General features: G+C 33.4%; 1 protein-coding gene across 1 annotated transcript; it reads right to left on the bottom strand.

Moving 5' to 3' along the window:
- Positions 1 to 576: 576 nt before the first annotated feature.
- On the bottom strand, positions 577 to 22997 carry klhl14 (kelch-like family member 14). Its single transcript, XM_073830972.1, has 8 exons — positions 20579 to 22997; positions 18488 to 18609; positions 7240 to 7329; positions 7072 to 7150; positions 6691 to 6881; positions 4522 to 4680; positions 4188 to 4345; positions 577 to 1755 (listed from the first exon to the last, which is right to left on the bottom strand). Exons 1-8 carry the CDS (start codon positions 21457 to 21459, stop codon positions 1615 to 1617), a joined length of 1821 nt encoding a protein of 606 aa, XP_073687073.1. The 5' UTR covers positions 21460 to 22997; the 3' UTR covers positions 577 to 1614.
- Positions 22998 to 27008: the final 4011 nt, after the last annotated feature.

Genomic DNA, 27008 nt, shown 5'->3' with positions numbered 1-27008 from the left:
TCAAAATATATATTAAATAATTACCTAAGCTGGTTTCTGCCTATTGTATAGAAAAAAAATCTGGATCAATATGATATAAATCTAATAAATCTATAAATCTAATTATACTGTATATATATATATAATAATTTTAATATAATAATTTTTTATAATTATGAAATATATTATAAAACATGAATAAATACCAAATAATTACCAAACCTGGTTTCTGCCTACTGTATATATTATATTAAGACTATTTCTTTTTTTTCTTTTTTTTGTTGCAAAATAGCATTGTGTCTTTCTGATTTAAAGATGGTAAGTATTTGAGTCCTTGACCTGCTGATTGAAGAAAGTAAAACTTACCTTCAGTCTGTCACAGTCATCTACAGTCCATTCTCTTCTGGCTTTCAGATACTCCGAATATAAACAGCATGCATGCTTAAGTAACTCTTGAGATGTTGCATTTAACAAAATACTTTCCACTAAGTAAATGAAACACATAAATGCACACTGTTGTAATACTGCAAACATTTTTAGATAGATAGCAGTGTTGTGTTGTTGTGGGAGAGCCCAGACAGATTATTGATCCAGAAATTCAGTTTTATTTTCATAGACTAAATGTAAAGAACATAACAGGATTTGAGAATAAATCCCATGAGCACAAAAATGTTCCACTGCAAGCGATTATTTACAACAATGAAAAACATTCCCCTTTCTCATCAAAAGGGCCAACGAACACCAGTGCAACGAATTCAGATTTCATATCACGTCTCAGAGAAACCAATCAGGCCGATAATTTATATGATTTCGACTCAATTTAAAAGGTCTGATTCTTATAATGGGAAATTTGAGGAAATAAAGCAGCCTGATGCTAAAAGTAAGCACTGTGAGATATAAACAGATATTAACATAAACAAATATGTACCCACAGTAAAACACAATAAGCTTTCCACTTCACGCCATGCATATATACCACATGGCTAAATAAATAATATACTGATTGTTCAAACAATAAATCATAACTTGTGTTTTACTGAAATGTTTTTTTTTTTCTTTTTTTTTCATAATTGACATTTACTCCCCTCTCATCTGTACAAATAACAATGTGCCACTCAAGTATGGCGACAATATCTAACAAGCAGACATGGTGTGATATATATTAAATAGCTGATATCTACTCTACAGTGCACACAGAATCATGAGTTTTGCTTGTAAAAACATGAATATTCCTTTGTCGACCCACTTCGACGTTGTCTTTGATCGACGGTTTCCACAAAATACAAAGTACGTATGGAAGCTATATCCATTTGGTTAAAAAATAATAATAATTATGCGTGCTATGTCAAAATATTTATGACAAAGAAGGATTGAATGTGAGCAGCTGAATGTCAACACACGTGAGCATCAAATACGTAAAGTCGATGATTATATCAGTTTAAAACTGTTTAGGTATGAAAGAAACAAAGTGCTCTTGTCCGACCAGTAAAAAAATAATAATCTGTACACCTCATCACCTCCTGTTCAAAAGCTGGGGGCGTTCCATAGGGAGAGTCTCCTCATTTATTTGATTCGTTTAGCGATTGACTTTCCATCCCGACAGGTTTTTCCTCTTCTCGGCCGCTTCATATATAGTTATTTGTTAAATGGTAAACAGGCTGGCAGTATGACTGTGGCACAGGCCGGTCCGGCTAAAGGTTCAGCCACTTCTCCTTCCATTTCTGTCCATGAGCCTTTCTCTGGGCTGTAACAAATGGTGGATGACTTGTACGCCCCCTGGAAGAGATATTTGACTAGTTATTGTCACAATATTTCATTTAATACTTCATAATGCTTCTAATACACTACCAGTCAAAAGTTTTTGAACAGTGTGATTTTTAATGTTTTTAAAGAAGTCTCTTCTGCTCACCAAGCCTGCATTTGTTTGATCCAAAGTTGAGCAAAAATAGTTACATTTTGAAATATTTTTACTATTTAAAATAACTGCTTTCTATTTGAGAATATTTTAAAATGAAATTTATTCCTATGATTTCAAAACTAAATAATTTTACTGTTCAAAAACGTTTGACTGGAAAGATATGAGTTTTTTTCTGCATTACTATCATTATCAGAACTGAAAACATAATGGTTGTTTCCAGACAGGTTTTCTAAAGCCATTGGTCAGTCAAACAAATAGCCCCATCCCCAACCTCACACCATTGGTCGAGCCCATTTGGCAATTTTGAGTGGTTGAGAAAGTTAAATCAAACAGAGTATTGTTTTAATAGCACCTTTTTTTGGGGGGAGGGGGGGGGGGGTTATTATCATAATAAAGCCAATTATTATTGCCCCATTGCTATTGTATATGTATTTTAAGTCATTTTAAAATCAATTGTTCGCTTAGGTGTATTTTTATTACCACTAAAAATGATCCAATTACTTGATTCATCGTCAGAATAATCGACTGGTTACTCGATTACCAGAATAATTGTTAGTGACAGCACTACTATATTAAACTGAGATACTAAGATACTTATAAGGGCATTTTATGATTTTTAGTTGCATTTTTATGCATCATTTTTTTTTTTACAATTTCAATAATTAAATGCACACAATTTCAAAATTTCTTCTATAAAATAATAATTAAAAATGGATAAAATAAATAAGTAATTATTAACTGAATTAATAATTAAATAAAATTTACATATACACAACCAGTTAAAAAGCTTTTAAACAGTATTTATTTTTTTAAGAAGTCTCTCCTGCTCATCAAGTCATTTATTTGATCCAAAGTACAGCAAAAGCAGTACAATTTTAAAATTATTTTACTATTCAAAATAATTGTTTTTTATTTGATAATATTTAACAATATTATTTATTACTGTGATTTCAAAGTTGAATTTTTGCAGAAAAGCACAATAAATCATACTATATACATTCATATATGTGACCCTGGACCACAAAACCAGTCATAAGTCGCTGGGGTATATTTGTAGCAATAGCCAAAAATACATAGTATGGGTCAAAATTATTGATTTTTCTTTTATGTCAAAAATCATTAGGAAATTAAGTAAAGATCATGTTACATTAAGATTTTTTGTAAAATTCCTACTGTAAACCTATCAAAATGTAATTTTTGATTAGTAATATGCATTGTTAAGAACTTAATTTGGAGAACTTTAAAGGTGATTTTCTCAGTATTTTGATTTTTTTGCACCCTTAGATTCCAGATTTTCAAATAGATGCATTTCGGCCAAATATTGTCCCTGCCCTAACAAACTATACATCAATAGAAAGCTTATTTATTGATGTATATATCTCAGTTTTGTAAAATTTAACCTTATGACTGGTTTTGTGGTCCAGGGTCACATATACATATATATATATATATATATATATATATATATATATATATATATATGAATGTATAAAAATGCAAATTAAAAATGCATTATTAATTCATTTACCATGCCAAAAAAAAATATATAAAAAATTATACATACTAAATATAATAAAAAAAATATACATACATAATAATAAAATATACATACAGTTAAACGTTTTTGTACAGTAAGATTTTTAATGTTTTTCTGCTCACAAAGCCTGCATTTATTTGATTTACAGCAAAAACAGTAAACTTTTGAAATATTTTTACTGTTTAAAATATCAGTTTTTTTATTTGAATATATTTAAAAATGTATTCCTGTGATTTCAAAGCTGAATTTATAGCATCATTACTCCAGTCCCATGATATTATTATGCTGAAAACTGATGAGTAGAATCCTTTCAGGTTTCTTTGATGAATAGACAGTTCAGAGGAATAGCATCTATCTTAAAGAGAAATCTTTTGTAACATTATACATGTCTTTATCACTTTTGATCAATTTAAAGCATTCTTGCTAAATAAAAGTATACATTTCTATAATAAACTGTACTCAACTGTTTTAAATATTGATAGTAATAATAAAAAATGTTTCTTGAGCAGCAAATCAGCATATTAGAATGATTTCTGGAGGATCATGTGACACTGAAGACTGGAGTAAGGATGCTGAAAATTTTGCTTTGATTAAAATATATTCAAATAGAAAGCAGTTATTGTACATAGTACAAATATTTCAAAATATTACTGCTTTTGCTGTATTTTGGATCGAATAAATGCAGGCTTGGTGAGCAGAAGAGACTTCTTTAAAAAACATTAAAAGTTGCATTTAAATGTAAGATGTGTTTACCATGCTCCAACTGTATCCTCCCACCAAGTAAATACTGTCATCAAGAACAGCACATCCAGGCCCGCTGCGTCCCTCTAAGATGGGCGTTTGCAGGATGCTCCACTGATCTGCTTTAGGGTCGTAGCATTCAACCAGCATCACATCCAGATGAGAGAATCCTGCACACAGAGAAAGACAGTCAGGGGAAACCCCAAGTGTATATGCCAAGATCTTATTTTGCAGAGGAGTATACAAGTTACTTTAGTAAGCTTGGAATCAAATCACGAATAGAAACTGTATGGATTACTGTTGTGTACACAGTAAGTGAGATTTGGGTTATGGCTATAGAAATTACCCTTTAAGTGGTTTCCCCCAATAGCGTAGAGGCGGTCGTTCATGCCTGCGAGAGCGTGTATGGCTCGCTTGGTGTTCATGTCCTGTTTCCGAGCCCACACGTCCATCACGGGGTCGTAGCAGTAGAGCCAAGACACGTATTCACCGTTGTGTACGCCACCTGAAGCATAACATACACAATACTGTTTCAACATGAGGACACAAATTTATAAAAAGAGATTTACCACAAAAAAGGGCCACATGGAATTAAAATCAATTAAAAAAGTAATGCTATTTACTTTTTTAACCCTTGTTCTATGCATAAATGATAACCTGTAGCAGATCTATACAGGTGGAGCTAGGGAGGTGGAGGGCGGTGCAAACCGCTCTAGTGAATGAACCAATCAGCTTGTGCCAAGAATATCATCAGTTTGCGTTAATGACCTATTAGCCTGTGCCATCTAGAGTTTCATTACAGAACTTGATATTTGTTGCTCCTGGTCAAAAATAACCAGTCTTTTAAAAATTGTTAGTAAATTCTGCATATGCCATATTATCACCAAATCTTGGATTCAATTTTTTTTAATTAATTGATCATAGGCCTCATTGATCTGAGCCTATGCACTCAGGAAAAGCATTATTTGTGGATAATTTTGGCAGTATTCACTCAAAAACTGAGGTGCATAAGCTCATATGAGTGAGGCCTATGATCAATCAGTTCCAAAAAGAAAACAGGTTGATAAAAAGATAATGATATTTATAAGATAATTTATTAAGTTTTGTAGGTCATTCATTTTTGACTGGGAACACCACATGTATAACTAGGTGGGGAATAAATAAATAAATAAATACCTTAAAAATACAAAAATTATCAAATAAATAAATAAATAAAATTAACAAATTAAAATATAAAAATCAATAAAAAAATAAATAAAATCCCCCAAAGTAAAAAAAAATATTTAAAAAAGTACCTTAAAAGTACAAAATTATCCAAAATAAAAATAAAATTAAAAATATATAAATAAATAAAATTTAAAATTTAAATATAAAAGTAAATAAATAAAATCCCTCAAAAGTACAAAAATTATTACAAATTTAAAAATTAAGTAATAAATAAATACCCTAAAAGCACAAAAATTACTTATAAAATAAAAAATTTAAGTATTAAAATTAATGAATGAATAAATAAATAAATCCCCCAAAAGTACAGAAATTATAAGAAAAAAATTAAAAACACAACAAAAAATACCCTAAAGGTAAAAATATTATAATAAATAAATAAAATATTTAAATAAATAAATAAATAAAATACCCCAAAAGTACAAAAATTATAAAAATAAATAAATAAAACATTTTTACAAATACACTAAAAGTACAAAAATTACCCATAATAAAAAAATAAATTATTAAAATGTAAAATTAAAGTATAAAAATGAATAAATAAAATCCCACAAAAGTACAAAATTATCCAAAAGAAAAAATTAAATATAAAAATAAATAAATAAATAAAATTCCTAAAAGTACAAAAATTAAATACTTAAAACATTTTAATAAAACAAAAAAATAAAATAAAATAAAAACACCAAAAGTACAACCCCACCCGCCAAAAAAACTGACAAATAAATAATAAAATAAATACATAAATAAATAAAAAATGCACAAGGTATAACTTGTGTGAACAAAGTCAGTAGGTTTTAATCCAATGCACTGACATTAACTAGCATTTTTAAAAAGAGAATATCTTCTTTATGTCCTCCTTTAATTACACTGCATTGAAAATATTATCTTATTTATCAGTTGCATGCATTTCTTGGGAATCAAACCCATGACCTTGGTGTTGCAAGCATAATGCTCTACTGTTTGGGCTACAGGAACATGTTGCAAGTTATACCAAAACATTTTTGGTCAACAAGCACTATATACTTTTTTCATGCAATCATGGGTCATACAGAAAGACTTTAGAGAACCCAATTAATTCCCAGTGGATAATAAATTCAAGTCCTGTCTGACATTTTTTTTTCTTGTTAAACATATTCTACTTGAAATATTTCTCAAATGCATTTTATCTTGTGGTTATAATAAAACTAGCTGTTGAAAATATCTTGTAGACTTCATCTCTGTAATGGCACCTGTTAGTGAGGTCTCAGACACTTTGATTAATTCACTGTTTGGATGAGGTGAATCGTCAAACCTGAGATGTATATTTTCCCATTGTGCACGGCGCCTGCGTGCGCAGCCAGCGGCTGTGGAAGAGACGAAACGTAATTCCATTCGTTTGTCTCAAGGTTATAGGCTTCAACGCTAGACAGATAACCTGTCTCGTTCCTTCCCCCAACAACATACAAGTGCTTATCCAGGCAGCAAGCGAAGAAACTCGCTCTCCTGAAACAAAGACAAGATGAAAAGATCGGCTCTTAAAATCAGTCAACGTAGAGACTGTTTACAGCAAATATCCCCCGTCGCAGCCGAGAGCCAAAGATTCATCACGAAGGCTTAAGGAATAATTATAGCCATGTTACGAAGAGCTCTTATTATTTTATGAATAATAAGTCATTTTCAGAAGGCGTCGTACCTCTCCTGCATGGGCGGTAGTTGTATCCAGCTATTGAATCTTGGATCGTACCGGCTTACAAAGTTAGTGCTGTGTTTGCCTGTGAAGATAATACACATATTAGTTTTGTTCCATTGTTTAAAAAGATAGTTCAGCTGTACATAGATGTCACATTTATTCATGTTTTACCATTGGGGTTCCACTGGTCTTCTCCACCCAATAAAAGCAGGAAGTTCTCCACTTCAACCACACAGTGATGGGCGCTGTTATACGGCATTACTACAACACAGAGACAAAACTCATGAGTCTAGTGCTTGGAAATTACACATATGAATAGTGAAAGACCAATACATTAGCCAAGCGAATATCTTTGACCACTTTGAGATCATCAGTATCTGCAAATCAACATTTACAGTAACTCTCAAAATGAAAAATGAAAAATATATATATATATATATATATATATATATATATATATATATATATATATATATATATATATATATATATATATATATATTTACACACACACGCACGCACACACCTTAATATATTTAATATAATAGACACTTTAAATTTTATTATTTACTTTTGATGTTTATTCAATATTAATAATTAGAAATCACGCATGTTGCATCAATTGCAATATCATAAAAAAATTAATAAAACACTGCATACGATTTCACTTTCTGTGGAAAAAAAACTTTACATAACTGCATTTTTCACAATATTCAGTTATTAATTACCAGAAATCACACAAATTGCAAAAATTGCAATATCATAAAAAAATATATAAAATCATTAGAATTTATCATGTAAAAAAAAACTTATTTAACTGCATTTTTCAGAATATTCAGAATAAAATGCTGTCACAACCAATTTATTCAAAGCTAGAAATCACACAAGTTGCAAAAATTGCAATATCATTAATAAAAATCATTAAAATCTTTAAAAATTATCATAAAAAAAATCTTTGACCTCCAAAGGTTGACAGTCAACACTTTCTACAAAATAAAAAACACAAAAAAATTGCAATACCTTTAATAAAAATCATTAAAATCATTAAAAATTATCATTAAAAAAACCTTTCACCTCCTAAGGTTGACGGTCAACACTTTCTGCAAAAGAAAACCCCTTACCTAACTGCATTTTTCACAATTTTCTGAATAAAATGATGTCACAACCAATTTATTAAGTCCAAGAAATCAAGCAACTTGCAAAAATGGCAATATCATTTAAAAATTCATTAATTCATTAAAACTTATCATCCTTAAAAAACAGTGCATACAATATTTACTTTGACCTCCAGTCAACACTTTCCACAAAAAATACCTTATTTAATGGCATTTTTAACATTATTAAAAAAAAATGCTGTCACAACCAATTGATTAATTCCTAGAAATCACGCCAGTTGCAAAAATTGCCATATCATCAACAACAAAAAAAAAAAAATTAAAATCATTAAAATTTATCAGAAAAAACTAACAATATTTTCAGATTGCAAAAAAATATCAGTTAAAAATGTATTAAAATCATTCAAATTTATAATTAAAAAGTCAACACTTTCAGCAGGAAAAAATTATTTAACTGTATTTTTCACAATATTCAGAATAAAATGCTGTCACATCAAATGTATTAATTCCTATTAATCATGCAAGTTGCAAAAAATGCAAATTTCATTAAAAAAATTATTAAAATCATTCAAATTTATCATTAAAAAGTCAACACTTTCAGTGGGAAAAAAAATTATTTAACTGTATTTTTCACAATTTTCAGAATAAAATGCTGTCACATCAAATGTATTAATTCCTATTAATCATGCAAGTTGCAAAAAATGCAAATTTCATTGAAAAATTATTAAAATCATTCAAATTTATCATTAAAAAGTCAACACTTTCAGCGAAAAAAAAATAATTTAACTGTATTTTTCACAATTTTCAGAATAAAATGCTGTCACAACAAATGTATTAATTCCTAATAATCACACAAGTTGCAAAAAATGCAAATTTCATTAAAAAAATTATTAAAATCATTCAAATTTATCATTAAAAAGTCAACACTTTCAGTGGGAAAAAAAATTATTTAACTGTATTTTTCACAATTTTCAGAATAAAATGCTGTCACAACAAATGTATTAATTCCTAATAATCACACAAGTTGCAAAAAATTCAAATTTCATTAAAAAAATTATTAAAATCATTCAAATTTATCATTAAAAAGTCAACACTTTCAGCGAAAAAAAATAATTTAACTGTATTTTTCACAATTTTCAGAATAAAATGCTGTCACAACAAATGTATTAATAATTCCTAATAATCACACAAGTTGCAAAAAATGCAAATTTCATTAAAAAAATTATTAAAATCATTCAAATTTATCATTAAAAAGTCAACACTTTCAGTGGAAAAAAAAATAATTTAACTGTATTTTTCACAATTTTCAGAATAAAATGCTGTCACAACAAATGTATTCATTCCTAATAATCACGCAAGTTGCAAAAAATGCAAATTTCATTAAAAAAATATTAAAATCATTCAAATTTATCATTAAAAAGTCAACACTTTCAGTGGAAAAAAAATAATTTAACTGTATTTTTCACAATTTTCATAATAAAATGCTGTCACAACAAATGTATTAATTCCTAATAATCACACAAGTTGCAAAAAATGCAATATCATAAAAAAAACATTAACAGCAGTCAAATTTATCATTAAAAAAAACACACTGCATACAATAAGTACTTTGACCTCTGGAGGTTGACAGTCAACACTTTCTGGGAAGGAAAAAAACAACCTTTTTTAACTGCATTTTTTTCAATATTCCGAATAAACTGCTGTCACAAGCAATCAAATGGTATTCCCTCACATTAACAGTCCCGGTTTGTGTTCGATCTCTGATATACAGGCTGCTTTCCAGCAGTAGTCTTTCCTGTCTCCATCTCGTCTAATTCTCCAGCTCGCGCAAAAGTGACCCCCAGTTGAAATAGAGAGAAATGGTCGTGAGGTGACAGTCATAATGAACATGATCATGTTCACTCCATAAATCTCCGTCCGGTGCCCGTGCAGCGTAAATCAGTCGTACGCTAAGAGCCACCTGTCTGCCTCGATCATTCATTTCCACTGTCACATCTCCGCTGCCTGATGGATCACAGTTGCTGTAAAATTAGACAGCCTTGAATCGCGCTTTTTCCGATTGGCCTCTTCTACCGCAATCTAACTGGAGTCTGACGCAGGCCTTTCCATTGAGAACGGATCCGGACTGAATCGCACGAGGGAAACCTCCCGACTGTCTCGCCGCACACAAAACCAGACTGATTGACAGAGATCTTACTGTCAGCGAGAGAATTATTTGGAGCCATACGAGGCTTTTGTGGCCTGCTGACATTTACCTCTGCAGACGTGACACACGTGCCAACAGACTCAGTGTTGGAAGGTGATTTGTTGCGAGATGATTCAAATGATCAAGAGGTCACCGTCTAGGCTTTGTTATTGATCTACAGCCTGATCTACACAGGTGCAGATGCATCATAGTGCTAAACCGGCTGATATAAAAAACCTGCACACTGCCAAGATATATGATATTGACTTTTAAAGGCACAAATCTACAGACATTCACTTCACTAGGTCTTTGTGTTTTAGCCTTTTAAAACAACATTCTGGAGTTAAAAAGGAGATATCTGAAGAATCATTTTTGAATCCAATTTTTATTTTGGGTAAAGAAAATTGGAAACACTTTACAATAAGGCTTCATTTGTTAACATTAGTTAACTACAATTAACTATTAATGCAAACTAACAATTAAAAATACTTCTAAGGCATTTATTAATTTCAGCTCAAGATTATTTCAACATTTACTACTACATTATTAGAATCAAAAATTGTTTCTGTTAGGATTTAATGGACCTGAGCTAACATGAACTAACAATGAACAGTTGTATTTTTATTTACTAACGTTTTTAAGGATTATTAAATACCATAACTGTCTTGCACAAGAAAATTAAGCCTGTTTTCAGGACCATTAAAACTATTTTACATTGATTAAAAATAAATAATAAATAAATAATATAATAATTAATAAAAAGCAATGTGAAAAAAGATATAGGGTAAATTAAGCTGTGATTTTTTTATATGAATTCACAATTTCTTAAAACAAAATAAACATGAAGAGAAATTAAATTAAATATAAAAACGGTTTTATTTTAGCTACTTGCTAGTGGAACATTTCTCATTTTATTTAGTTTAATTTGATGTACTGAAATAACTAAAACTGAAATAACATTTAGAAAAAATAACCCCAAAACTACTAAAAATGACAAAAACACAATATTATAAAATAATAAAAAAAAAAAAAAAAAAAAATATATATATATATATAACATATAACATTACAAAATTACAAAATCTTTAACAAAATCTAATAATAATAATAAAAAATTTGATGTACTACTATATATATATATATATATGTGACCCTGGACCACAAAACCAGTCTTAAGTCGCTGGGGTATATTTGTAGCAATAGCCAAAAATACATTGCATGGGTCAAAATTTTTGATTTTTCTTTTATTGCAAAAATCATTAAGAAATTAAGTAAAGTTCATGTTCCATGAAGATTTTTTGTAAAATTCCTACTGTAAACCTATCAAAATGTAATTTTTGATTTGTAATATGCATTGTTAAGAACCTAATTTGGACAACTTTAAAGGTGATTTTCTCAGTCTTTTTGATTTTTTTGCATCCTCAGATTTCTGATTTCAAATAGATGTATCTCAGCCAAATATTGTCCTATCCTAACAAACCATACATCAATAGAAAGCTTATTTGTTGAGCTTTCATATGATGTATAAATCTCAGTTTTGTCAAATTTAACCTTATGACTGGTTTTGTGGTCCAGGGTCACATATATACTAAATATATATAAATGTGTGTATATATATATATATATATATATATATATATATATATATATATATATATATAAACCCCCCAAACTACTAAAAATTACAACAAAATTACTAAATCTTTAACTAATATAAAATATAAAAGTAAAAAATATATATATTTAGTTCAATTTGATGTACTACAGTGACTGAAACTAAATTTAAATATATATAACCCCAAAACTATTAAAAATGACAAAAACACAACAAATTTACGAAATCTTTAACTAATATAAAAATAAAATATAAAATAAAAAAATATATGTAGTTCAATTAGATGTACTAAAATAACTAAAGCTGAAATTAAATATTATATCTCTATCTATCTATAAAATAAAATAAAAATATTTAGTTCAATTTGATGTATTACAATAACCAAAACTGAAATAAAAAATATATATAAAACCCAAAAACTACTAAAAATGACAAAAACACAACAAAATTACTAAATCTTTAACTAATATAAAATATAAAAATAAAATATAATATAAAATATTACAAAAAGATTATGTAGTTCAATTTGATGTACTAAAATAACCAAAACTGAAATAAAAAAATATATAAAACCCAAAATGATAAAAACACAACAAAATGACTTAATCTTTAACTAAAATAAAATATAATATAAAATATTATACAAATGATGTAGTTCAATTTGATGTACTAAAATAACTAAAACTGAAAAAAAAAACATATATAAAACCCCAAAACTACTAAAAATGATAAAAACACAACAAAATGACTAAATCTTTAACTAAAATAAAATATTATATAAAATATTACAAAAAAATGATGTAGTTCAATTTGATGTACTAAAATAACTAAAACTGAAATAAAAAAACATATAAAACTCCAAAACTACTAAAAAAGACAAAAACACAACAAAATTGGTAAATCTTTAACTAATAAAAAATAAAAAAATAAAAAAAAAAAAATAAAAAAATGTATAATTCAATTAGATGTACTAAAATAACTAAAACTTAAATAAAATAATATATCTATCTATCTATCTATCTATCTATCTATCTATCTATCTATTTATCTATCTATCATATATACATTCACACACACACACACACACACACACACACACACACACACACACACACACACACACACACACACACACACACACACACACACATATATGAAGAGGTCAGATGCAAAAGCCTCAAAGTGCGTCTGAAATTTTCTTCTAAAAGGAACGTTTTTATCAGGGTCCTATATTTATGTTCAGTTATTTCACTTTAATTGGATAGAAAATGACCTATACATTGCCATTAGAGTAAAATGACTTAACCTAAACACAGAAGCTGGATAAAAATGCTCATTTTAGACTTTAGATCTCTTCATATATAACCCTAAAACTACTATTCACCATAGTAGTGTTTACTGCACTGCTTTTAATGTATGCTGATTACAAATTAATTGTGAATCCTGTTTGAGAATAATATATATATATATTGAAAATTGTCTGGATGCATTTTGATTTGCTGGAAAAGTCTTTATTGGCATGAAAATACAAAATTTGAATAGTCCTAAATATAGACTTCATGCAATGTAAAAACTTCCTAAATCTAAAATCTAAGAAAAGGAGCAAATCAATGGCATTGAGGGTCATAATCAACACCTATAAACTTGTCAGAAATGTCTGGTTTTGACCATAGCACGCTGTGTGCACTAGGTGGCAGTCTCAGCACAGAGCAGAAAGCCACAGAAGCAGAGAGGTGCAGCCAGTCATGAGAACCATCCTAAATAGTGCTGATGAAGGTTTTAATCAGTCGCCGTTCCCCCCCTTTTGGGTTTCGGCTCATTGCAAAGTTATGATTGAATGTTAATAACCTGCACACCCCAAACGACATCAAGGGGCTGCTGGTGTGTTCACAGGATGATTTTGCAGTTTGGTCGCTCCGCCTGGCCATGGGCCATTTAAGACTCGACGTCTGAGGCAGAAATAAAGGACATTACACTATGACCTTATGAGTGTAAGTTATATAGATCCAGATGTAATTCATTAATGAATGTTATGCGTGCTGCCAAACGCTTACAAGCAGGTTTCGGAGCGTAAGGTGTCTTTGTAGGTCTCACACCTCAGCGATGCAGTGATTGGATGACTGAACGCAATTTTAGCCATAAAACAAAATGACTGCACGTCCGTTTATGTCCTTGTTTTGCCTCGGTAAGGAACAGACACTATGGAATCGGTTTAATTAAATCAGAATACATTGTGTCTTGGCTAGTTGCTACACTACCAGTCAAAAGTTTAATTGATGTTTTTCAATGAAAGTCCTTTTATGCTCAACCAAGGCTGCATTTTGTTTGTTTAAAAATACAGGTAAATTGTAAAATATTATTTCACTATTTCTATTTGAATATATTTTAAAGTATAATTTATTCCTGTGATGCAAAGCTGAATTTTCAGCATCATTACTCCAGTCTTCAGTGTCACATGATCCTTCAGAAAACATTCTGATATGCTAATAAGCTTCTAATGGAAAAATTGCTTAACATTTAAATCTTTTGTAACATTTTAAATATCTTTATTGTAGTGTATCACGGTTTTCAAAAAAATATAAAGCAGCACAGTTGTTTTCAACATTGATAATAATAATAAATGTTTCTTGAGCAGCAAATTAGCTTACTAGAATAATTTTTGAAGATTATTCTAATTTATGCATGCTCTATTTAGCTATGTATAGGATTGTAGGTCATTTATATGGTTTAAAAAGAGCTATAAATGCCCAGATTCTCTGCAAACACATTACATGCTGTGTTTTTGAAGAACAAACTCGAAACGTTTTAAGTGAGGAGGATTTTGCTATACCACAAGCCACCTGGAGCTTGTCATACACACGTAACAGTGCAGCTGACACATTTACAGACCGAAAATGATTGATTCTGTACTAATTCAGAAAGTTTATTTCTGTTCGTTTGAACAATCAACAGCTAGCTCTGAAGCTAACAGTTAGCTCCAGGAATCACAAGCAAGAGGCAGAGGAAAGAAAAATCACCAAGGATATCTCTTTATTGCCTCGATTGTTTCTCATAGACCGCAATAAAATTAGTAGGGCGAATGAGATCTCCAACATCTCAGAAATCTCCTCTACTGTTCAGATCTTAACAATGTCTCAAACTGAGCTCAGATGTGCTTAGACATAAAAGTCTGCAATCAAAAGTCAGAGATGTTAATATGAACTCAAACACACTGCTCTCACATGCAGTAAAAATACACTGTGGAACAAAGAGGAAACTGACAACATGCAGACAGACAAAACAGAGCAGGTTATATCTGGTATGAAAGGTCTCAGTTTTAAAATTTTGACATTTTTGAAGAAATTCAAATAACAAATACCATTTTGTGGCTCTTTTATGTGTCCTGAAAGAGTACTCTATTGCCTTATTAAATCAAGCGACACAAAAAGCCTGAAATAAACATGAATGAACATCAAAACTAATTTCATTTCAACAAGTTGACTTGTTAATCTACTCTCCTGTCTGATTTGTTTGTCAGACAAAATGGCATTTTCTGCATTATGGTTAGTCAAATCGCCTGTCAATTAAACTGTTTGTGAAGGGTCAATTGAGTTTGAGCAAAGTTTATATTTTAAAGGGATACTTCAGCTAAAAATGAAAATTCTGTCATTATTTACTCTCCCTCATGTCATTTCAAAACAGTGTGCATTTCTTTCGTCTGAAGCACAGACTGGAACACACAAAAAAAACTATTTTTAAGAACACTGGGAACCAAACCAAATTGGACTTTCATTGTAACGATAAAAAACAACAACGCTGAGACATTTTCCAAAATGTCTCACACTACACGTCATGTTTTCACGCAGTGAAAAATACATCGTGGAACAAAGAAAAAACTGATAACATGCCGACAGACAAGACAGAGCAGGTTACTTCTGTGATAAAACAAGGTCTCAGCTTGAAATGTCATTTTTTTAAGAAATTCAAACAATAAATACCATTTTGTAGCTCTTTAATGTGTCCTGAGAGATCACTCTATTGCCTTATTAAATCAAGCGACACATGAACTGATCGTCTTTTCTTATTAAAGCACGAAATAAACATGAATGAACATCAGAACATATTTTACGTCAACCGCGAAAAGACGTCAATACACACAATTTTTCAAGTTTAAGTCCACCGAAGTTAATCTACTCTCCTGTCTGATTTGTTTGTCAGACAAAATGGCAGATTCTGCATTATGATTGGTCAGATCACCTGTCAATCAAGCTGTTTATGACGGTTCAATTGAGTTTGAGCAAAGTTAATATTTTAAAGGGATAGGTAAGCTAAAAAAGAAAATTCTGTCATTATTTACTCTCCCTCAAGTCATTTCAAAAGGGGGTGCATTTTTTTTTAGCCTGGAACACAAAAAAATATATTTTAAATCTATAAAATATTAAATATATATTTTTTTCAAAATGTCTCTCACACTACACGTCATGTTCTGACACAGTAAAAAATACACTGTCAAACAAATTGGAAACTGACAACACGGCAACAGACAAGACAGAGCAGGTTACTTCTGGTATGAAAAAAGGCCTTAGCTTTAAAATGTTGTATTTTTTGAAGAAATTCAAACAATAAATACCATTTTGTGGCTCTTTATTGTGTCCTGAAAGATTACTCTATTGCTTTATTAAATCAAGCGACACATGAACCAATTCTTGTTTACTTAAAACATAAAATAAACACGAATAACATTAGAATGTATTTTATTTACTACTCTCCTGTCTGATTTGTTTGTCAGACAAAATTGCAGATTTGGCATTATGATTGGTCAGATCACCTGTCAATCAAGCTGTTTACAACGGGTCAATTGAGTTTGAGCAAAATTTATATTTTAAAGGGATAGTTAAGCCTTTCGTCTCACTGCAAAAAAGGCTTATCTTACTTTTTACTATTACTATTTTTGTCTTGTTTATAGTTAAAATATCTTTAAAAAAAAGTCTTAAGATGCATTTACTAGATAAGCAAAATGACATAAGATATTTATCCTGTTTCCAGGGAGGAAAAAAAACTAAATTAAGCAGTTTGTTTAAAATAAGTAAAATTATCTGCCAGTGGGGTATAAGTAAAATACTCATGTTTTAAGAATATTTTACTTAAACCACTTATTTAGCTTAAAACAAGATTATATATCTTATGTCATTTTGCTTATCTAGTAAATGCATCTTAATTTAAGCATTTTCAAATATTTTGCCTAGAAACAAGCCAAAAAATACTAACACTGACTGGAATGCAAAAAATATATATTTTTGAGAACGCTGGGAACCAAACAATATTGGACTTTCATTGTGTATAGACAAAATAATACAGAGACATTTTTCGAACTGAATAAATTATGACAGAGTTTTCATTTTTGGGTGGAGTATCCCTTTAATTGTTTATTTTAGACAGAAACAAAATTAAAAGTAGTGACCAAAAGACCTTTTCATCAACGTGAACTCACAACTACAAGTGAATCATTGGCCCTTTTGTATCTATTTTTCATTTTTCTATATTAGAAGAAACATATGTGAGCCTGGACCACAAAACCAGTCTTCAAATAGCAATTATCAATGTTTCTTTAATGCCAAAAATCATTAGGATATTAAGTAAATATCATGTTCCATGGATATATTTTGTACATTTACTATCATAAATATATCAAAATGTAATTTTTCATTAGTGATATGCATAAGAACTGAATTTGAACAAATTAAAAGGCGATTTCTTAATATTTTGACTTTTGCACCCTCAGATTTTTAAATGGTTCTATCTTGACCAACTATTGTGCTATCCTACCAAACCTTATTTATTCAGCTTTTAGATGATATATAAATCTCAATTTCAAAAAAGTTAAACCTTTTGACTGGTTTTGCGGTCCAGGGTCACATATGAGACAAAGTGGAGACTCAAGTGAGACTAGGAACTCCATTCGAAGCTATAAAAGAGCAACATCTGAGCATTGACTATGACATAATTTTGTATGATTTTTAAGATTGCGACACGTTTGATCTCCATTGTTGTCATTTAAATCCTTCTAAGGATTCTGATTCTAATTCGTCAAGCCAAAACACACGACAAACTGGCAGCACGTGAACCGCTCGCGTTCCTTCCCTGCTGCTCGCGAAGACAAATGCACTTACGAGAACGTTTGCCCTAATAAAGCAGTTCAATAAGAATACGTGTCATCTTCTGATGATGAATCTTCCCGAGATCATTAGATTAAAATTAATCTTGCAGGCACGCTTATGCGAAAAGACAGAGGCAAAGAAAAAATAAAAAAACACACACAAGCGAATCCAGGCGTTACAGCTCCACAATGGTGTGAAGGCAGTCACGCTCTGATTAAAAAGTTACATTAAAAGTGATAGTGATACATCATTACCTCCTGCATCTCAGGAAGCTCTCGCTCTATTCTGCTCTGCGCTGGAGCACAACCCCAACGCAGTCAGGGTTCTTCCTGTGGAACAGAAAAGACCACGCTAGCAAGGCACTCACTTGTAAGGATCTTCCATGTCTTCTTTTCGTCGTCGTAGTACTGAACCAGATTACTAGGGAGGCGGTCGGGACCCGGGGGCAGGCCTCCAACCAACAGGAGCATCCGTTTGTTCGAACGAATCCTGTGTTACAAAACAGATTCATTAACTATTCTGTCATTAGCCGTTATTAGTGCAGAGCAATTACATATTGAATGAGATGCCACAACAAGGTAAAAGCGTGTACAAACACAAGGAGGGAGACAGCAAGCCGAGCAGAGAACATGGGGGAATATTAATGCTGAACGACTCTATCAGCACTCTCAAATGAACGGAAAAAAGAGAAATGACTTTGTTTATTAAGTTGTTGTATCAATTAGCCCCACTGCAATGATGTTTCTTTGTTTTTTTTTTTGCATTGTAATGCGCAACTAATGCCAGATGTATTTTTTAAGTTGTGAAATCAGCATTAGCATCATAACATAATGCATCAAGCATTTGGTCACATTTTAAGGATGCATACGTTTATGCATAGCTATTTGCTTTAAATGTTATGTGTGAAGGCCACAAACTGTTATAACTGGATTGGAACATGAAAATCAGATGTGTGGTTGTGATCTTGAGCCTCAGTTCTTTCTTTATACTGTATGTGACCCTGGACCACAAAACCAGTCAGAAGGGTACCTTTTTTTTTACGAAAGTGAGATTTATACATCATCTGAAAGCTGAATAAATAAACTTTCCATTGATGTATAAGACAATATTTGGCTGATATATGACTATTAAAATAACTGGAATCTGAGGGTGCAAAAAAAAAATCAAGATACTGAGGAAATTGCCTTTATGGTTGTCCAGATGAAGTTCTAAGCAATGCATATTACTAGTCAAAAAAAAGTTTTGATATATTTACGGTAAGATTTTACAAAATATCTTAATGGAACATAATCTTTACTTAATATCCTAATGATATTTGATCATTTTGACCCATACAATGTATGCTACAAATAAACCGGTGCTACTTATGACTGGTTTTGTGGTCCAGGCTCACATATGTTCTTATGCTATTGACTGCTGTCAACAGTGAAATCCTTTAGCACATTCTCAGCCAAGATTTGGATATGCATCCATGCATTCAGTCAATCAATAATTAATTAAGCAAATCAACTAATATCAAATCAATAGTAAGAAACGTGGTTGCAACGACTATGGTCAGTTTAGAGACCTTGCGGTTAGCCTAGTGCAATTGAAATCCTAAATTGAATAAGTGCTTTAAAGTCTGGGTGTTCAATATTTACAATCCCTTCGGGTCTGTAAGACTGAGCTTGGGAAATAAATGGACAACTCCAGCCTACACGGTATCATCAGGACAAACCAATAGAGTAATTCACTGATTTCATCTCATTCAAGTTCATAGACGATGCTCAGCAAATGATATTAATGCTGAAGAGCAAAACAGAACGGGTGAAGAGAGCTAGTACACAATCAAACGATTTAATCTAATTCTCAGAGCAAATGCATACTTATATACATATCAAGAGTCCAGATTTCCAAAAAGAGAATATCTGATTGCAAACAATCTCTCTCGTGTTCTCCAACAACTGATTCCAGTTTATTCCACGGTCACCTATTCCTGCTAATTATCCCATCTGCAGACTGCAATAATGTCTGCAGTATGCAAGCTTGCAACAGTGCTGAAATTAATCAACCATGAAACAGCACTATGAGGAATAGAATGAGGATCTCACAGATAAGGCAAAGCGTGGAAACTGGGTGAACAATTATGGATCAGATATTGCAACAAATGATTGCTAATCTAATCTAATTCACTTCACAAGTTAACTATGCAGCATGTAGGAAGACATGAGATCTTTACCAATGAGATTGATCTGTTTACTGACACCTGTCACAAGCCATGATCACGTGCATGGAGTATAGTGTAGTGCTTTACATTTACATACTCATGTCTGACATGAACAAGCTAAAGGATGAAAACAAACTCAACTTTCAAAACTGTTAAAATACAAGTACTTGGTTAAGTTTTAAAATACTAGTCTCTACCCAAAACAGCACAAAAATCTACAGGAATGTGTTAGGTTGATGCAGAAGATCCTACCTGCTGGCTGTGGTCTGTCTGCAGTGCTGTCTGAAGGGCATCAGGTGGTAGTTCATGGCATCCAGGAGCAGTTTCTGGCAGACCGGGTCGCTCCTCATAAAGTCCACCGACTGCACCCTCTCCACCAGCTCGGGGGCAGGGATGAGGGCGAAACGCAGGCGCTTCATGAGATCTGGAGCGTAGTGCATCCTGGTCTCCCTGTCGTGCTCCAACCACAGCACGGACATCTGAAAGAGCGCCAGCTCGGACTCGACGGGCGGAGGCAGGGCGTCCAGCATGGCGCACATCTCCTCAAAGTTCAAGAGGAGCACGTCCTCCACCAGGTACTTGTTGGCGAGCTTCTTGGTCTCGTCCAGCCCGTGCAGAGCTGCGATCTTGCAGATCTGCTTGTAGTTCTGCACGGAGATCTGGTCGTTGAGGAACTGCACGCTGAGTTTGGTGATCTGCGGGATGTTGAGGATCTTGCTGACGGAGAGCACCTCCTCCACCGTGTCCAGGGAGAGGGTCACGTTGGCCGTGTAGAGGTACTCGAGCACCAGCCGCAGCCCGATGGAGGAGCAGCCCTGCAGCACCAGGTTGTTGATGGTGGAGCGCGGGCTGGGCAGGAGCTTGTCGTCGGGGGAGGAGGACGGGGTGCCGCTGCTGCCTTGGTCCTTCGCCGCCAGCCCGTCTTCTCTGCTCAGCATGTGCGTGGAGAACAGGGACCTGAAGTACTGCGAGCAGGACGCCAGCACGGCTTTGTGGCAGTGGAACTGCTGTCCCTGCGCCGTGAGAGTCACATCGCAGAAGAGCTGCTTCCTCCACAGCAGGTTGAGACCGTGCAGCAGAGTGTCGCTGTGAGTCGGGTCAAACGTGGAGGTTCGGTCACCCGATCTGGACATGACTTCGGGGCTGCGCACACCTCCTGCGAGTAAACAATGCCATTGGTGCACTACACTGCATGGAAATGCATTAAAAGCACATGCGTTCTGAAGGTATCTCGTTCATGCATGCATGCAAGTTGGATTCGTGCATATATCTCTACGGTGTGTGTAAATATATATACATATCGTGCATTAAGTTTGCAGCGTGCAAGCATATGCATTTACCAAGCACACGCATCCTTGCATACCCATCTAGAAATCTCATGCATGCGTAAAGTGAGCACGTCAAATCCGATGGTCGCTGCGGGCTGAAACAAACTACGCCGGGCGGTTGGAAAGCGAATCCCACGATCTAGCCCACAAACTGGCCGCTATCTGTTATCCGGCCACGCAAACGCGAACGCACACACACCCCCTTACAAGACATAAATGCATGCACGCATTCCCCCCGATATGCGATACAAAAGCAATTAGTTTGTCTCCCGCAACATCAGCATCATCACCACCATAGATGTGCGGTTGCGCATCGCTTTGGTCGGCAACAACACAATGCAATCGCTCCGTTCAACAAGACGCGCGGCGTTTCTCGCCCAATCTGAGGCAGAACAGCAGAAGAAACGGCAACTTTGAGCCCACGGCACATTTACGCACAGTGCGCACCCGTGCCGAATGCTAGTAGTAGGTATCCAAAACTTACCTGACTTAAAGAAAAGTAAAGCTGCGGCTCCTTCAGTGCACTTTCTTTGTTCAGTCCTGTTGGGAAAAGTCTATGATCGATGGATCAGAATCCTAACCATTGATCCCCGCTCATTCAAGCTCATTGATCATTTATGTTTCCTCTGAATTAACAAGAAGAAGAAGTGTGTGTGAGGGTGAGAGGAGCTGTGTGCTTTCTGCAAGAGAAGAAGAAGAAGAAGAAGAAGAAATATACGTGTGACAAATTATGCTACCAAGAAACAACACATCATTATCCTTGGGCCTGGGGCTCAGTGAGTCGTAACGAGAGTAATAGGAAATCCACGGTCGGGGAGAGAAACGGACGCGCATGGCCGGTGAAGAGAGACCGCGCAGGGGTATGGATGCTGGAGAGACTCGCAAAATTATGGCTCAAGGCTATTGTAAAAACTGTCGAGCGTAAATGACTGCGATTTCAAACATCTATGGAAAAAGAGGAGAGGAGAAAAGGCGAGTCTTTCCTCTCTTTCTCTCTGCGTTATGGAGAGAACCGTCAAGTTTTAGTGCGCATTGCTAATTAGTCAATTTCTCTGTTCCTTCACAGCCCGACGCCTCTGCTGCTGAGCTGAAACTGCTAATTTCTGGGACCAGCCTTTTTTTTGGGCTCTGAACGGGGGATGGATGAATGGCTTGTCTCGCACAAATGACAAAAAGCCCCCCTCTGCCTTAATCTCCATCGCCAAAATAACCCCATCTTTTTCTCCTTTTGCTTAGTCCTTCAAAAGAACGAACAAGGGACTTTGGGCAAACTTGTCTTGTGGTCTTGGGCGAGCATCATGGACAGCAAATGCAAATCAATGTATGTCTCTAAATGTGGACCCTGGTACTGCTGAATTATTTTATATATGCTGTTTAATGAGCCAAATAAACTTCTTCAGTTCTGCCTTGATTTAAACAGCTTTTTAAACAATAGTACTTGACAAGTACACTATGAATTTATTTAACAAGAACCTCAAATGAATGCCCAAATAAATGGGCACCTTTCAATTGCATATTTTTAAATGCAGGTAGCAGGTAACTAAATCAAAATACTGTTGCATAAAATAGTTGCTTGACATGCAAGACGGATTTACAATGGTACATAGCCATCTGGAAAACAGCATCAAGTTTGCAAAGCCATTAAAAGAAAAGGTTCCAGATAAAGCATATGGATCAAGTGAAGGATTAAACTTTTTTGTTTCTGATTTTTTTTTTCAGACATCATAAATGTCTAGATATAGCACTTCCTGTGCTCCTAATGAAAGTTTTACTGCTGATGCATTACTCATATGTCCTCATGCGTTCTCTGATAGTTCTCCTCATGCTCAGTGTAGACAACATCTTAGTTAATAGAATCATTTGCAGATATATGAGAAATACATTAAAAAGTAGACTGCTGACAGGTGCAACCTGTTCTCCACTAACCATATTGAATACTGTATAAACAAAAATGCACCAGATTCAAGTATTTCAGATGTTTTAGATCCATTTTGAAGTTGCAACAAAATTGCATGCATGTATTCTTGATCTATAAATCTGTACATCGCCTCTTGTTGCACAGCACTGGCAACGTCTTATTGCATCAGCTGCCAGTTGGCCCAGATATACACTATAGTGCAGCTTTGCATTACACCCAATCCTGTAGAAACCACATCTCTATATTTTATACAGCTCAGCTGTCATCATGTGACAGCTTGTGGTATTATGACATTATGAAATAAAACCAGAACAGACTATGATGAAACAGTACCATTTGATGCTAAGCCCTTGCACTTTAGTCCATTTCAGAACATATTATGAGTGATATGAATGCAAGTTAATAAATTTAGAATATAACATATCAAGTCATACAGCATTGCGATGTATATGCCCAATTAGTCAAACATATGTACTGTTTGTTAGTAGGTAAGATTAACGCTTCTAAATCTTCATATTATAACATAGTTGCTTGACATGCAAGACAGATTTATAATGGTACATAGCCATCTGGAAAACAGCATCAAGCTCACAAAGCCATTAAAAGAAAAGGTTTGAGATAAAGCATATGGATCAAGTGAAGGATTCAACTTTTTGGTTGTTTTTTTGTGCTTTTGACACCATAAATGGCTAGATATACTGTAGCACTTCCTGTGCTGCTAATGAAAGTTTCTCTGCTGATATGTCCTCAAGCGTCCTTTGATAGATCTCCTCACACTATTTGATGAAGTGAAAGAATAAATTAACTGTTGACAAAATCAACATTTTAAAACATATAAACAGATTTATTATCATCAGACGTTTAACTGGTTCAATGGATACGTTTCCAGTGTATGTGGCCTGGTGGCTCACTGAGAAGACTGTCATTAATGGGTCCTTAAGCAAGGTATCTATCTCAAGATTGCTCAAATAGGGCCTTAAGACGATTTAGCATTGGCAAATGGTGGAAAAAAAAAAAACAGAAAAAGGACATTGTCCATTAAATTTATGGACATTTCCTTTAACCTTTAAACACAACACAGTGCAATGCATAACTAAAAATACAAGTAAAACACCTGTGAAAAAATTTTAGGGGTTCAAGTGCATAGCTCTGAAACCATATTTTAATTGTTAGAATGGTCACGGATCAGTGATCTCTTATGTAAAACTGATTGTGCAGACCAAACCATAAGTCATAGAGACTTGAAACTTGGAGGGATGGTAGTACTCACATCACCGACAAAGTCACCAAGGCTCGCCCCAATCGGCCTGACGGGGGCGCTACAGCGATCAAAAAAGTTTAAATTTCTCGTCCAAACTGTTCGCACGTTAAAAAATAAATACAACCTCACGTTGTGTCAATCACGTTCACACACTGCCTCCGAAACTTTCGTCCATCATAAACAAAAAAAAAAATTGGATCAGGTTCGATTTTCTGCATTTTCGCATCCGTAGCAAGCATTTTGATAGGAAAGGATGACAAATATGAAAAAAAAAAAATGCATACAAAAATTTCAGACTCAAGTGTCTTATGTCATTGGAATCCTTAGCTCACATCAAACAAAACGAATGCCTCAGATTTAATTGTGAGCCTGGCAAAATTTTCAGGAATTTTGGATTTTTTGCAAAACCTACTTTTGCCAACTAGTCCTAGTTTTTTTTTTGCCTGATTGAAACCAAACCAGTGCAGAAAGATTCTCTGGAGAGCGAATATAAATAATTAACAAAAAAAAAAGTCTAACTTTCAACTCACCGTCGCAAAGAGACGGCAAAACGTTCAAAAGGAGCAGGGCCACTTTTAGTAAAATGCCTATAACTCCTGAACAGAATGAGATATCTCCGCCAAACTCAGAACACATATGTAAGAGCTCAATCTGAGGCCACTTGGTAGTGCTATAAGATGGAAAAAACATAAAAATGGCTATACCTACGCAACCATTTTTTCTATCAACATGAAAATGGCTTTGCGCAATCTTGGTCCAAAGTGCCACAATTGTCTATAAGGACATTTGCGTATCTCAAAAAACATGGCCGCCATTGTTTGACGAAGTTTGAGCACCTATTAGACATGGTTAATGGAGGCCAGTCGGAACAAAACTTGTGGGCCTGTTTGACTCACGGCCCCAAAGGTCTGAGAGAAGTTTGTAAGAAATCGGCCACTGAGGGGGTGGTATTGCATTTTTCAAGGGCGTAAACGATTGTGCATTGCACGGTTTTTGGCACATACACGTAATATTTGTATCATATGACAGAACTCCTCATTCCAGACAACTTTGCCTGGAATCTGGAATAAAACACTGTAGTACAATTCTCTGGACTCTCTAGGTCAATAATTATTAAAAATGTTGAAATTTACCCTTTGGGAAACAATTAATGGGTTGTTTAGAAAAGGGGCCTGTTCGAATTTACCCCAAATCCTATGAAGCCTGAATAAAAACTCAAAACTTCACAAAACCTGGCGAGCATATGCAACACATAATTCTAAAACAAGCATGACAACACTATAAAAAAACAATTCTGTAAAATTTACAGTAAAAAAACGGCAGCTGTGGTTGCTGGAATTTTACTGTAAAAAATACGGTAGCATTTTTTAGTTTGACGGTTTTCACTTAAATTTACAAGTAAATACCGTAATTTCATTAACTGATATAATGGTAATGTACCAACCTATTGAAGTACTGAAATCTGTTTTGTAATTTGTAATACACTGATAACCACCAAAAGCAAGTCACATGATGAGCCAAAGCCCATGGCAAGCAGCTTATACAGTAAGTATTAACAAATATAGAGGGTGCACAGTGTCATTCACACAAACAAAAACTTAGAAGAAAGTGTTATTTCAACAAATCTAACACAGGGAATTCTGGGAATGTTACGGTTGTTTACCTTTAACCATTCAACAGGTTTTTACTGTAGCATTTTTACAGTTTTTTTACCGTTAAATTCACAGTCATTTTTTACAGTTAAGTTTTAAGGAGATCAGACCACAGCTGGCGCTATAACGGCCATAAACATTACAAAACATAATATTTCTATGGTAAACTACCTGTATTTGCAAAAAAGTCTTGCTACATAATGTCTTTTTGCATATGTGCTTAAATGCTTTAAAGCGTTTGAACCCCGGTAATCCAATTTTGTATTTATTATTAATATTTTTTCTATACATATATATATATATATATATATTAAAGTATTCGACTTTTCTCAGAGCATATTAGGTTCAAGTTAATTTTATTTTTACGTTTTATTTACCTATAATAACGCAGCTGTAGTGTAGTTTTTCCTTTAGTGGTTGCTTTGGAGGTTGCAAAAGTGTTACTAGGTTGCATACACACTTAAAAATAAAGGTGCATTAAAAGGTTCTTCAAGCGATGCCATAGAAGAACCGTTTTTGGTTC

This window comes from Garra rufa, chromosome 24 (genome assembly GCF_049309525.1).
Source record: "Garra rufa chromosome 24, GarRuf1.0, whole genome shotgun sequence".
NCBI classification, from domain to species: Eukaryota; Metazoa; Chordata; class Actinopteri; order Cypriniformes; family Cyprinidae; genus Garra; species Garra rufa.
The sequence above is the reverse complement of the archived record's forward strand: the minus strand, read 5'-3'. Positions and strand labels throughout refer to the sequence as shown.

Excerpts from the sequence above, each read along its gene's own strand:
- klhl14 (XM_073830972.1), bottom strand. The coding sequence starts at position 21,459 with ATGTCCAGATCGGGTGACCGAACCTCCACGTTTGACCCGACTCACAGC. Across the intron at positions 6,882-7,071 it reads CTACCGCCCATGCAGGAGAG|GAGAGCGAGTTTCTTCGCTT; the intron begins GTACGACGCCTT and ends TCTTTGTTTCAG. Across the intron at positions 1,756-4,187 it reads GAGGATACAGTTGGAGCATG|GGGGCGTACAAGTCATCCAC; the intron begins GTAAACACATCT and ends TATCTCTTCCAG.